This window comes from Apus apus, chromosome 10, assembly GCF_020740795.1.
Source record: "Apus apus isolate bApuApu2 chromosome 10, bApuApu2.pri.cur, whole genome shotgun sequence".
Classification (NCBI taxonomy): Eukaryota; Metazoa; Chordata; class Aves; order Apodiformes; family Apodidae; genus Apus; species Apus apus.
The window spans coordinates 10,849,056-10,862,312 of NC_067291.1; the positions used below are offsets into that span (position 1 = coordinate 10,849,056).

The 13,257-nt window shown below is 37.9% G+C and overlaps 1 protein-coding gene and 1 long non-coding RNA gene across 2 annotated transcripts in view; one reads left to right on the forward strand and one right to left on the reverse strand.

The window, feature by feature from the left end:
- GALK2 (galactokinase 2) overlaps positions 1–13,257 on the forward strand; it is a 43,779-nt gene that overhangs the window by 19,399 nt on the left and 11,123 nt on the right. The window contains exons 6-8 of the mRNA XM_051628531.1: positions 1,659–1,757; positions 4,468–4,620; positions 9,569–9,779. Coding sequence (XP_051484491.1) covers positions 1,659–1,757; positions 4,468–4,620; positions 9,569–9,779 — 463 coding nt within the window. The remainder of the gene's footprint in view (positions 1–1,658; positions 1,758–4,467; positions 4,621–9,568; positions 9,780–13,257) is intronic.
- The window catches only part of LOC127388739 (uncharacterized), an 83,383-nt gene that overhangs the window by 15,782 nt on the left and 54,344 nt on the right, over positions 1–13,257 (reverse strand). The gene's annotated exons all lie outside the window — the stretch shown is intronic.

Here is a 13,257-nt window from a genome sequence, read left to right on the forward strand (position 1 = left end):
GGAACTGTTGCTGAGTATTTTAGCATTAAAGAGAAAGAAAAAGCATCATTATGTTCATTAGCATTTCATGCAGAATTATTTCCAACTTGTAGTACTTTGTACTTTCTGTCTTCTCTCATTAATGGTCTCTTTCTTGTGAGTGGGCATTTACCATGTTTGATTCAAAGAGATACAGTATGCATAGTTTTAGAGTACCTTTGTTCATGTTCTTTTGATAATTTCTGCTTCTCAGCCTAAGGCTTATTGAGTGTCACTGCCTTGTGAGCCGAGAAAATTGGTTGTTAGTGCATTTGCAAACAGTTCAGCCTGATTACATTGATCAGAGCACCAATTTTAAGGCTTTGTCTGTGGTGCCAGTACAGAAATTGAACAAGCAAGCAGGCAGGCACCCTGCACATACCTTTCTCTTAGGGTGGTGATTTACTGCCTCTGTCTGCTGCCTTTTACAGCTGTGTGCTGGCTAATGTCCCTGCCTTGCTGGTGAGCTTGTTTCAATCCTGTGATGGATCCACATCTTTAGTGTGGAATCTTAGTCTGACTTTGCCACCAGACTGAAAAACAGACTGTGGTTCATTCTGAAGTTCTTTTCTCATCTTCCCTGTGTTACCTTGTGCTTAGAAAAACAAACTGGAAGGGGTCATAGCATGGGGACACAGATGCTTTCCTTGTGACCTCCTTCCTTTTGACTAGTCTATGTTCTTTGACCATTTTCCAAGGCTTCTCTTGTGTTTTGTTTTGACTTGGCCTGATGACTGAAAGCTTTACTGCAAATTATTATTTTTGACAGTTATGATAGTGATGTTTCACCCTCCCATATTATCCTCTGATCTGCAGGTATCAGAATGCACAAAGATATGCCTAAAATGTCACCAAAGATGTAAATCACACATAGTTAGAAATTAGTTCAGATAAACAGAGTAAGCGGAGTACAGCATCTCAAGGAGAAATGACAAGCACCACTGATGAGGGTATTTACAGTTTCTGAATTAGGTTCAAGATATAATTTCTGATTACAGAGTCAGTGTTTTAAAATAGTAAAAAGTAACAACTTGCCATTTATCTGTAAGCTACACATACATAGGTGGATTTGACTAATTAACAAAATATTGGCTATTGGGATGGGTATCAGGATGAGGAGGTGTGAGGTGAATGAGGAAGGTGGGAAGAGGGACAGCTACAAGAGTTAAGAATTTAGACAAGCACACCCTGAAAAGCATCTGACTCAGGTGGGTCCAGTGAAGGCTGAATAGCTGATTCTATTTCAGTTCAGAACAAAAGGAAGAAGGGGCCATGTGGCATCCCTGAGTGATACCACTTTACACTAACTGGTGTGTGACAGTGTTTTCAGAGCTCTGTCATCTCGTTTGTTTTCTCCCTAGTTCATATGTAGGCATGAAACGTGTCATGGAATCATAGAATAGTTTGGGTTGGAAGGGACCTTTAAAGATCATGTAGTCCAAGCCCCCTGCAGTGAGCAGGGACATGTTCAACTAGATCAGGCTGCTCCCATCCAAACTGACCTTGAGTGTTCCCAGGGATGAGGCATCTACCAGCTCTCTGGACAACCTGTTCCAGTGTTTCACCACCCTCCCCTTAGATCTAGTCTGAATATCCTGTTTAACCTTGGCTGAAGGTTCACATGGTGATGTTTTTTTCAGGTGGAACTTGCAGAAATTTGCACAAAGAGCGAACGCTATATCGGCACAGAAGGTGGAGGAATGGACCAGGCAATCTCTTTTCTGGCAGAAGAAGGAACTGTATGTAGATCTTTGTAATTTAAACTAACAATGTAATGTTAATTTATGTAAACAAAAATATCTCCATATGTATCTAGCAGAAAGACAAGAATACATTAGTAAGCAGTATAAGCACCACTGGCACGCTAATGAAACAGGAATTCTATGTATGAAATTGTGTACAATCAAGTGTGAAAATCTTGAAGGAATAGGATTATGAAAATGAGAAATGACAAGGAGGAGGAAAGGCAAGATGTGAGATGTATTCTAGAAGAGCACCAGGCTCCACACTGTTTGGCTAATTCATCCCCAAACTTAGAATGTTTCCAATCTAATGAAATGTGAATGGTCGGTATGCCTTGTATTCAGTGCAAATGGGATAATTAATACAAATATGCTTTCTTGAAACTTCTTATAACCAATTCTAGGAAGTTTTGCCAGGTCCAGCTACAAAGACAATGAGGATTATTTTTTTTGCTAGTTTTGCTAATTCCAGACAGTTCTGTGGCTGGATTCTGATGCAGAAGGCATTTAGCTGTCTTAAACATGGTGACAGAAGGTGGACCAGCAATGACACACAGGACCTGCCAAGTTATGCATGAGTGCTTGCATTAGAATTTACAGTGGAGTTTGTCTACTGTCCCAGAAGATGCACAGGACTGCAAATGTTCAAACCTAAAACCTGTCAAAATACTTTTCTTTAAAATAATGTAGCATCTCATTACAACCTTTACTGTGCTTATAATTGATTTGTATTGCTACAGCTTTTGTTCCTTAGTGCCATATCTTGGATAAGCTTACATAAAACCCAATATATTTCCTAGCATTACATCAAACAATTCCATCATGAGACACACGTATTTTCAATTTCATTTCACCTGCACCTACTCTACACTTTTCCTTCATACTTGCAGTGTTAGCAGTAAACAGCTCTATGAATGCTGAAGGAAACAACATATTTTTCTGGCATACACAGAGATGATCATGTCAGTAGAGACTTTTTAACATACAGAAGTAGTGATCGGATAAGCAAAGAAAATGTTAGAAAATACTAGAAAAGATACTGTGAACAAACCAGAAAATACCCTTCCTTCAGTGTATTTGCAGCTGAATGCAGCTCTGGCCTCCTATCTCAAAAAAACATACTAAAACACCAGAAGTACAGTAAAGGACACTGAGGTTGATCAAAGCTATTTTTTTATATATATGTAAGCATTGGCTGAGTAAGTTAAAACTTTGTAGCTTGGAAAAGAAGTATTTTTGAGGGTGATACTTCAGAGCTTTGTAAAACCTCTGAATGGGTAAGAGAAGGTATACTGGGAATTCAGTGTTTTTCATGACCAAAGGACTAATACAAACACAAAGACATTAGAAAGCAGCTTGTTAAAAACAAACAAGGAAGTTTGGGTTGTTTTTTTTTCCCAAAAAAAAAAATTTAAATTGAGAAATACCATATATTGCAGAAGGCAGATGTTTAAAAAGAATTCAAAAAAGACCTTTTTGGATACACTGATAGACTATTAGCTTATTTGTGGTTATTAAACATTATAATCTGATGTGTCTTCTAATGTAAGTATAACCACCATAATCTTTGCTTATGGGAAGCTGAAAAAATGTACCCCCAAAAAGATGTTTTTGTATACATCTTGTTTTTGTATTCCCTCTAAAAATCCATTTATGGCTCCTGTCAGAAATGGGACACTGGACCAGCTTAGCGGTACATTCTGATCTAATGTAGCAGCTCTTAAAGGGTATATTCAAATGTAAGCAAGCTTGTCTGTCTTGATAGTGATTTTGTGATGTGGTCCAGAATCTCAATGGCAGGGAGCAAAACACATGCTGTACATAATGTACGAGCAGATTTGTCATTGTTTATTTAGCACTTTAGCTACTCAAGGAACTCTCTGGGGGTGAACGATGCCAAAACCAGTAAGACATCCCTGCTTGCAGAGTCACAGTCCATCTGAAGAAGCCAAAGCAGGGCACATGATTTACAACTTATCCCAGTGAAAAACCAGATGTGAATTTAATCTCTTGATTACATTACATCCTGAATTATTTAATTAATGGATGGCTAGCTTATTCCATGAAAAGGTCACAAAATGTTGGGAACATCTTACACAGCCTGTGTAAGTCATCTGTGAGGCAAGACAGCCCATGTCAGAAGGAAGGAGACAGTAACTATATTTTCATCTGTAGTTTTATTTAATTTATCTCTTTGATTGTCTGTATGTAAGACGACCACTGTCTCCAGTCGGTCCTAAGACTTTGGTATTATTCTGTACCACAGTGAACTAATCCTGATTTAGTGGAAGATCAGAAAACTAGGCGGGAGATGGACACTGGCAAAGGGAATGTGAAGCCCCTTGTTTCTAGTAGCATGCACATTTGCTTCAGCCAGGCCTGGTACTTTTCTGTAGATCAAAGAAAAGCTGTTGTCTTAAACAGGCAAGAAAAATAGGTTGGGTGGGGTTCTGTGAACTGCTGAAAAAACCCAAAGACTTAATGGAAACATTTTAAAATCCAGCTACAAGTGAAAGGCTTGAAATGTATGTGTAATTCGGCCAATGAGGTTAAACCCTTTTCTCACTGTTTCATGCCAGTTTTCTTTCTTAAACTGTCCCTGGATTTTCAAGAGAAAAAGCATGCAAATTTGCCTTTGATTTATAGAACTAAGTGCACTGTTAGCTAGTAGTAAATTAAAACTAACCATTCATTTTTCTTCCAATAGGCCAAGTTGATAGAGTTCAGTCCTCTGAGGGCAACTGATGTTAGACTTCCAAGTGAAGCAACGTTTGTTATTGCTAACAGTTGTGTTGAAATGAATAAAGCAGCAACTTCTCATTACAATATTAGGGTAATGGAGTGTCGTCTGGCTACAAAGGTAACGTATGGCTTGTGTCAAACTCTAATGAAACCTTCATCTAACTATGTGGGGTTTTTTCACTTCTGACCGATTGTGTCTTTAACACCTGGCTAGGTGCTACTTTTAAGTAGCATTTTTCTTTCCAGAACCAGACACCTCCGTCTCTGCAGAAACAGAACTCCTGCAGAGCTTAATGGAAGTGCAAGGACATGCCCTTATATAGAAAATTATGTGATTTAGTTCTATTCAATTTATTTTGTATTATATTTCAGTGGAGGAAATAAGTTTATTTTTCAGCAAAAAGTATTCTCAGTTAATAAGATAGACTGTTTCTAATTAAAGCTGAATAATGACAAATAATGGAAAGCAACCAGTGTGGTCATATGTTTCTATGTATATATGGCAATAGATGTGTATTTTCTAGGATTTAGAGGACATCAAAGCTACTAGTTGGAGGCCTGGAAGTAATATTGGAAATGCTGAATAGCAGCATGTATGTCAGTGTGAAGTTGAAAAACAGGCTTGAATCAAAACCCAACATTTAGGTTGTGCTGCCAGTTTACAGCTTGCAGTTACCTCCAAAATGTATGGAATTTGAACATGAGAAAATCAAAGTTCCATTTTAATGCTGGATTTTGTAGACCAAACATTTAAGAATAGCTAGATGTAGGGTTTGATTTGAGTTTGTTTTAGGAATACAGTGGATTTTTCTTTGGTTAGGTTAAGTGAGGAGGAAGCATAAAGATTCACTGCAGTTAGAGCCAACATCATAATGGGCTGTGTGAAAGAACAGAACTTAGGTCACAAAGTCCAGATTCAAGTTTTTAAAACTGCAGCACTGAATACCTTGCCACAAAACACTTGGCCAAGATCTGAGAAATACTCAATACTTCAAGCATCTGTTGGCATCATAGTTCTATGAAAAATTACCATAGTTAATGAAAAAAAAAAAAGTTGAAAGGTTGATCAGATACTAGTAAAATGCAACATAAAATACTGCATTGTGATATTTTTTGAGGAGGGAAGCTAAGCTTCAGATGACTTTTTAAATGGGCTTTAAGCTCAAGTATAAAGAACATAGCTGTATTTTAGGTGTTTATAGGATGGTGAAAAGAAGAGCACTAATCATTGTAGCTTTTGTCACTGAGGTGTAACAAAGAGGTTCTTAGGCCATTAAGAAAATCAAGCTAAGGGCTTCTCTGTGTTTTGGTCCCAGTATAACTGATACACCTCTGATTTAGGATAGTTCATTGACTATGTATTTTAGGAAGATTTTATTTTGGAATATTTTTTGTATAAGAAACAGAGCCTTCACAGATGATCTATTCTCAAGGCAAACTACAAGGAGTGCATTAAGTCGTAAGACCTTTTCAAGAATTCTTCTATATACACCAGATTTTGTGAACTGAATCACAGGTTTCTCACTTGCTTTACATTATTGGTCCTGTGCAGGAAACTGGAAAGGTGGTAAGGAAAAATTATTTTTTAATTTTTTTTTTTACATTGCTATTAGCTATGATACAGTCTCTAAAAATGTACCTTTAGCAGATGCTTGATTTTAAGGAGACTAACAGCATACACCTGTTTATTTTTAAACATATGCTACCCAGATGGAAAGTTGCACACACTATAAAAATACATTGAGCCAGGAAAAGACTGTCTTTAGGAACAGGTCACAGTAGGGTGAAGGAAGACAGGTAAGTGGAAGCAGGGAAGTCTTTTAAGCACCATTAAACTAATGGAACTATGAAATAACATGCTGGGCCTTGCAATAATGCTTTAAAAGAAATTCTCATCAGTAAGTGCCTTAGGACAGGCTTTTTTTTCCCCTTTGTGCTTGAGGTCATTCTCAAATTTCATACTGTTTGCAGAGAGCTCCATGTAAGTAAAGATGGCAATGCAACATATTCCTACTGCCATTAGTGTAGAAAATTTTGATGCCAGTCTGTCCAGAGCAAGGGAGCTCTTGATCATCCTCACAAAATTATCTTTCTCAGGTTCTGTTCTTTTCCCTTCCATTCTGCACGGTTATTGTTTTGCTTGTTGGTTTTGTTTTTTCTCTCTCTATTCTCGTAGCCTCAGAGTGCTTTCCTGAGCTCCGTTCAACAGTACATTCTGCAGAACACTCCCAATTCCAAAGGAAATTAACTTGTACTTTACACTTCAGAAGATTCAGGCAGTAGGTGCTGCAGGATGAACATGAGCATCAGTGAATGTTGTGCTCCCCCTGCTTCACTGTGTGTGGTTCACTTCACTGTCAGCTAGAGAGCAGTGCCAAGTGTGTCTGCAACTGGAATGCCATGGAGTTAATCAGCTAATGTTTGTTAAATGTGGAAAGATGCTCAGATAACACTGTAGAACTGTAAAGTGTTAAGAAAGTGATGTTGCTATATAAGGGCTAAATATCCCTATACTTACTCCTAGTCAGACTATTTTATTTATATTTGTCCTATAATTTACTAAGTATGTTTTTCTCTCAGTTACAGTTCTCCACTGTGCTTGTGTTGAACAATAAGGGAAAATAAAGCCTACAGATGCTATATCCTGGCAGTTAGGAGCCAGCTGGATAATGTCCTCATCTTTAATCCATCTAGTCAGAGATCATCTAGAAAATATTCAACTGTGGGATCACTATTGGGATTACTTTTGTACATTTAATAGATGGACTTTTTTCCCCATTTCTGTTCTGTGTCCACTACAATTTGAGCTGCTGCAGCTAGATTTTCAAAAAACATTTCTGCTTGCTCATAACATTTTTCCCAGGGCTGTTAGAATTAAAACTTTGCTATAAACAGTACAGACCTTCCCAACAAAGCCCTGCCTGCTGGCCTGACAGGGTCAGTTTCCATTTGGAATATCTGACCTGTAAAACCCCACTGTAGTTAGCTCATCTTAAACACAGCATCTCCCTTTAAATACAGAAATGGGAATAGATACAACAATACAAGAGATATTTCTACAGGGTATTAGTTATTTTAAAAGGAAGTTGAAAAATTTTTGTTGCCTTATAAAACATTTTTTTGTAAATCCATAGTTCTGTTTAACTTCTGTCAATAAAGTCTAGGGGATGCTCAATATTAGGATTAAAGTTTAAGGAAAAACATTTCCATTCGTTTAGCATCTTGAAGCAGATTTCAGAACATGGTACGAATGTGCAAGAACATAAGATACTGTGTATTTAAGTAAAGCCAATGAAGTAATAATTGTTATTCTAACTTATAAGTAAGCTAAAATACAATTATGTGAAGGCTGTGGCATTGTTGGTACTCAGCACCTTTGAAAAGCAGGCCAGAAGTAACTTAGCCAAGTCCTGTACAAGACAGTTTTCTCACCCTGATTTCTGCATTAGCCACTAGACAGTGCTGCTTCTTTCTCTACCACTGATCATACGAAACTATGTTTTAGATGGCAACAGTCATATGATTTGGATTTTGATTCAGTTTTGTTTGTTCTGCTCTACTAAGCCTCACATAAATCTTAGCAAGTCACTAGATGGCACCAAAAGTAGTTAATTTTTATATACTGTAATAAAACAAAACTGGAAAAGCCCCTGCAAAAGTTGGAGGAGAGCAGGAGGGTGAGAATCTGTAGCAGATAGTTGGGCAGCACATCTCCTGCTTAAATTTTATGCTGTAGCTTTGCACAAAGCAACAAACATTTTTCAGACATGTATGTAAATCCCATGATTTTTTTAATCCAGAAAGTTAAATGGCTTTGCTGGATTGAGATGTAAATGATTTCAAACCATTCTAACTCAAAACCAGTGTTTACTGGAAAGAGTACCAAAACACACTGTGTGAAATCTTGGCCCTGTTGGTAGGAGGTTTTAATGCTGATTTGAATAGGAAAAGGGATTTCTGGGCTTGCTGAATTGGTTTAACTTTCTGCAAACACAAAGCCTGACCTGGCATACTTGGAAGCTTCAATCTCAACTTAAAGAGTGCAGAATTGGAGTTAGTTCATGTGCTTACGAAACCAGTAAAACACACTGGCATGTACCTGCTAATCTGTGCAGCCATCTGTTGAAATTCATGGTGGTACATCAGTAGGATCCCACAAGTGATCACGTAGTATTCTTCTCTAATTAATAACATTAAAAATATTCCACCTTATGAGGAAAGCTGTTTTACTCAACCATTTTCATTAGGCACATGAGAACATCAAGATGTAGCAATCTCCCAGAGAAAAGATTTTCTTTTGGATTTCCTATTCAGATTCTGGTGGTTAAAGTAACTATTATGAATTGCCAAAACATCATAAAGAAAGATACACAAAACAGGACAAAACCACACAGGTTTATAACTTAATATTACCAATCATGTAGGAATGGAGCAGACTCTTAACACATTATAATCTTCCTGTAAGGCTCCAAACTTCCTTTAAATTGGATGTTAAAAGAATGTACTTAATAGTTAGTTTAAACTCTAGAGACTGAGGTAGGTTATGGTTGATTCTCCCATACAAATCTTATACCCACTTTCATATTTTTAAGGCTATGTAAGAAAAGGTTTTAATGACAATCATAAATGTTAATCAGAAAACTCCAGAAGCTTATTGGAAAGGTCAAGCTGGATTTTGAATGTTAGAGCAAATTCTAACAGTACAGAAACAGACTTCTTAGGGACTTGTAGCATTACAGTGTTATAGCATTTGTCTGCATGTGGTTGTAAAAGGTTAATAAGTGCTTGAAGTAACAACATCCATGGAAAAGGATAAATCACTGATTTGATGTCACACAAATAATGCCACTAGGGCTTTTGCAGACAATATCTGATTTGAGGGAAGATTATTCATAGACCTTTCATAAATAAAATCATATTTCCTGTGTACTGATAGAAAAAGTAGCTTCTGACAGTTCCTAATGAAGAAGTAAAAAGAGCAAATGGGTTTTAAAGGTGCTTGTGGACCATTAAATAGTTTTAAATGGGAAGGCACAATATTTTCTAATTTATTTTTTGAATTCTAGCTTCTCTCAAAGTCAAAAGGCTTGGACTGGAAAAAAACTTTGAGACTCCATGATGTGCAAACCAAGCTAGGAGTTAGCTTGGAGGAAATGCTGACCATTGTCGAGGAGGTATTACATCCTGAGCCTTACAGCACAGAGGAAATTTGTAAATGCCTGGGAATTAGCCTGGAAGAGCTCCGCGCTCAGATCCTGAGTGAAAACACGCAAGATGGTGAGCACAGAGGAAGTGGTGGGGCTTCGTGTGCAGGGGTTGTGCTATATATAAAGTTTATGTATTAATAAGTAGTGCAAGTGGAAGTCTTGCCAGAATACTTCCCCCCAGTCTCGGGTGGGGCAATCAATACCACAATTTTCATTCTAACTTTTAACTTAAAATAGAGCAAACCCTTGATTTTTATTGAACTGTTTCTAAACTGCTTTAAATAGCAGATCACTTACTATTTCAGATTAGTTTGGGTGGTTTAATAGTCATCTCTAAATAACCCAGTTTTTCTTCTAGGGACATGTCTAAACTAGACTTCCTTTTTAGGCAATAACTCTCACAAACCCAAACATTTTGGATGGTTACAGCATCATTAAAATGAATCCTGTTTGCTCTCCCTTCACTGGTGTTAAAGACTAGCATAGGTGGAGCTTGCGTTGCTGTTCTGAATTGATAAATACATGATCACTTCATAAAAGATGCACAGGGCAGCTGTCTCCTGAGAAAGAAGTTTCTGTCACTATGAATATAGTTTTTCTTTTAGGAAAATGTTGGTGGACTTAAAATTTACTATTGAAAGGTCTTTCCCATGTTTTACTGCTTACGATTGTACCATGCATCCATGGGCACTGGCACACATGGAATGGATCCTCGATGCACACAGCAGGGTTACTAATACTGAATAATAGAGTCTTTATGAAGTAATTAATTTGCATTCTTAACAGGTTTCCAATTGAGATCAGATTCTTTCTTTAAGAACTTAAAGTAATCCTTACTTCCTTGTTTCCATTCTGCAGCCTTAATACTTCTGCTGTTTTGTAGCTGAATTGTTTCTTTGCCAGTCCTTCTCAAGACTCTTTCAGAGGTGTATGTGTTTGATGTATATAAATCAGGAATGTATCCATGCATACTGATGCTCAAATTTAACTAATTTGTGTATCTGGAAAGACTGTGAACTTTATATATTGACCCAGGACCCAGTACTGAGTCTAGAAACTGTTTTGCACCCCAGCAGTGTCAGAAACTATGGAAACTATCTTATAGTCTAATTACACTGCCAGAGGGTACCAGCATGGGCTAGGATATCTTAATCCAGCTCTTTATCTCCATAGGAAGAGTTATGGTACCTCTGTGCTCTACTTATACATGAGGAAAACACTGAACCATGTACCTGCACTCTGCAGTGCTTCCATGGGAAACCATAGGGTTGTAAATCTTTTACCATGTCCCCTCACTCTCCCCTTCAGGAATCTATGCAAGATCATCAACGAACAGATGTTTATACTCCTTATAGTATATATAATGTTTATAAAACTAAATTCTGCAGTTCTGTAGAATTCAACTGTTTACACAGATTATTATTTTTTTTTCAAAAACTAAAGCCTGAACAAAAAATCTAAACATCAAAACTAAAGAAGAAACACTAAGGAAATTTTATACTGTGGCTCTGACTAGCAGTTGCAGATGTTTGCTGAACAGCATCTCAAACTTGCATGACCATGATTTCATTTGATAAGGCCAATTAAAATGGGTTATGCAGAAAGCTTATTTGCATGTATAGTATAAAATTAAACAACTGATTTCTGTAAAACTATATGCAAAGAAGAAAAAGACACAGAAAGAAAGAATCTAAATCCACTGTTTGTTTTTGTTACATGCTAAACAAATTTAATGTTGGCTTTGGAAAACCAGAGGCTGTTTGACAAAAACATTTTTCTTATTTCCCCTCTACTTTCCCACTATATTTTAAGGACAATGCCTGGCTTCCTCATGTGAGAGAAAACACACCAATAACTAAGTCATCTCTGCAGAGATTTTCAGAATGTTGTTGAACTTTTCTGTTCAATGTGAAGAAGAAACCATAGCATCTAGGGTATTTTTCTTCCTTTGTACATATTTAATCAACTTTCCTGTTAAAATATTATAATGTCAAGGGTAAATTATTTGCACGAGTTACTATTTAGATAATCTACTGGAATTTGAGTTTCTCTGTGGCTGAATATAAATTGTCAGTAGTTTTGTTGTTTTGCATTATTCATAGCCCAGTGATAGTCACAAATAATGTTTGGTACTGACATTGTATCTCATGTTTAAGAATCTGAAAGTGCTATGCAAATATTATTTTAGCCTTAAGTCTAGCTTCCCCTCCTCTGCTCCTCCAGTGATGGCCCAGTATACTTAAATAAAGTTGTATGGGTGTGGGGAACGGCAAATGTCGCATGTGCCCTCAGTCCCTTTAAAAAGCCCTCTCTGCAGGACAGGCACAGAGGAACCTTTGGAGGTCTGTTACTAACACCCTTGGTCGATGACAATAGATGTTTAAGGCTGACCAGATAAAAACTCCACATCCCAAAGAAAAATGGTATGGACAGGCTTTGGGCAAGACCCAGGCTAGGTCTGGAAGCACACAGCAGCTCTGCCTCCCTTTTATAGGCAGCTAGTCAAGGATTTCTGCAGTTCCCCACTGTGCAGCCCACTTGTTCCCCAGGCTTGGAGAAGTGCAGATGGTGTGTAAAGCCTCTCTAAATTTCTTGGAGTTGTTCCCTGGCCAACTCAAAATCCCGAGTTTAAATCTCCCTTGCAAATGTTTACACATGGATTGCACTTGTGGCTTCTGAACATCTCTAGAAAAATAATATTACTTGCTAAGGTGCACTGTGCCATAACTTTGGCTTGGACTTGAGTGCTTCACAGAACATTTAGTGTGTGGTGATTGTGGGACATTAAGTATTCAAAAGCTTCACCACAAAAGGATATTCTCCTGTAAAACAGTGTATTCCTTTAGCCATGAAATGTTTGGGTTTTTTTTCCCTTCTTCAATGAGGTATTTTTAAACCCATTTTTCCTTTTCATGTATAAAACTAATCTAATTTTGACATTGAAACCTGGGAATGAAATTGCCATGGGAGAAGCAGAAATTCATATGCTTTGTGGATTTGGCTGTTTAACTGCCCTCCCATTTGTCCCCTGGAAAGAAAAGTCTAAATCTGTGCTGTAGCTCCAGTGAGTGGTGCTTGAATAGCCTTTCACTCCCACTGCCAAGTAATTTGTGTTAATGGTGATCTCTGGGCAAGAGCAGTCTCAGCTGCATGTGCACAGGCAGGATATGGGAAGGTGGACTCCCAGAGGTCCTGTCAGGCTGCTCCAGGAGATGGTGTGTGCATTAGTAGAGTGCCCTGCTCTTGTAAGAACAGAAGTTACCTCCAAACTGGTAGAAGAAAAGAGCCCTTCCTAGCTTGAGGGTCCAGGTGCATACTCCAGCCTCAGTCTGATCCATATCATGGAGAAAAATCCATATCATGGAGAAAATTGGGAGTATACAATTCCCTTGCATAAAAACATGGTGTATTTGGGATGAGCCACATAGAGGTGGCTGCTCTAGGCAGATCCCATACAGCTACCTGGAGGGTACAGGCTTTTGGGGTGTGCCACAGGCACCGAATGGTCTAGGTTAGTTGCAAAAGCCTTGTTAAAGCCCGTGTTCCTC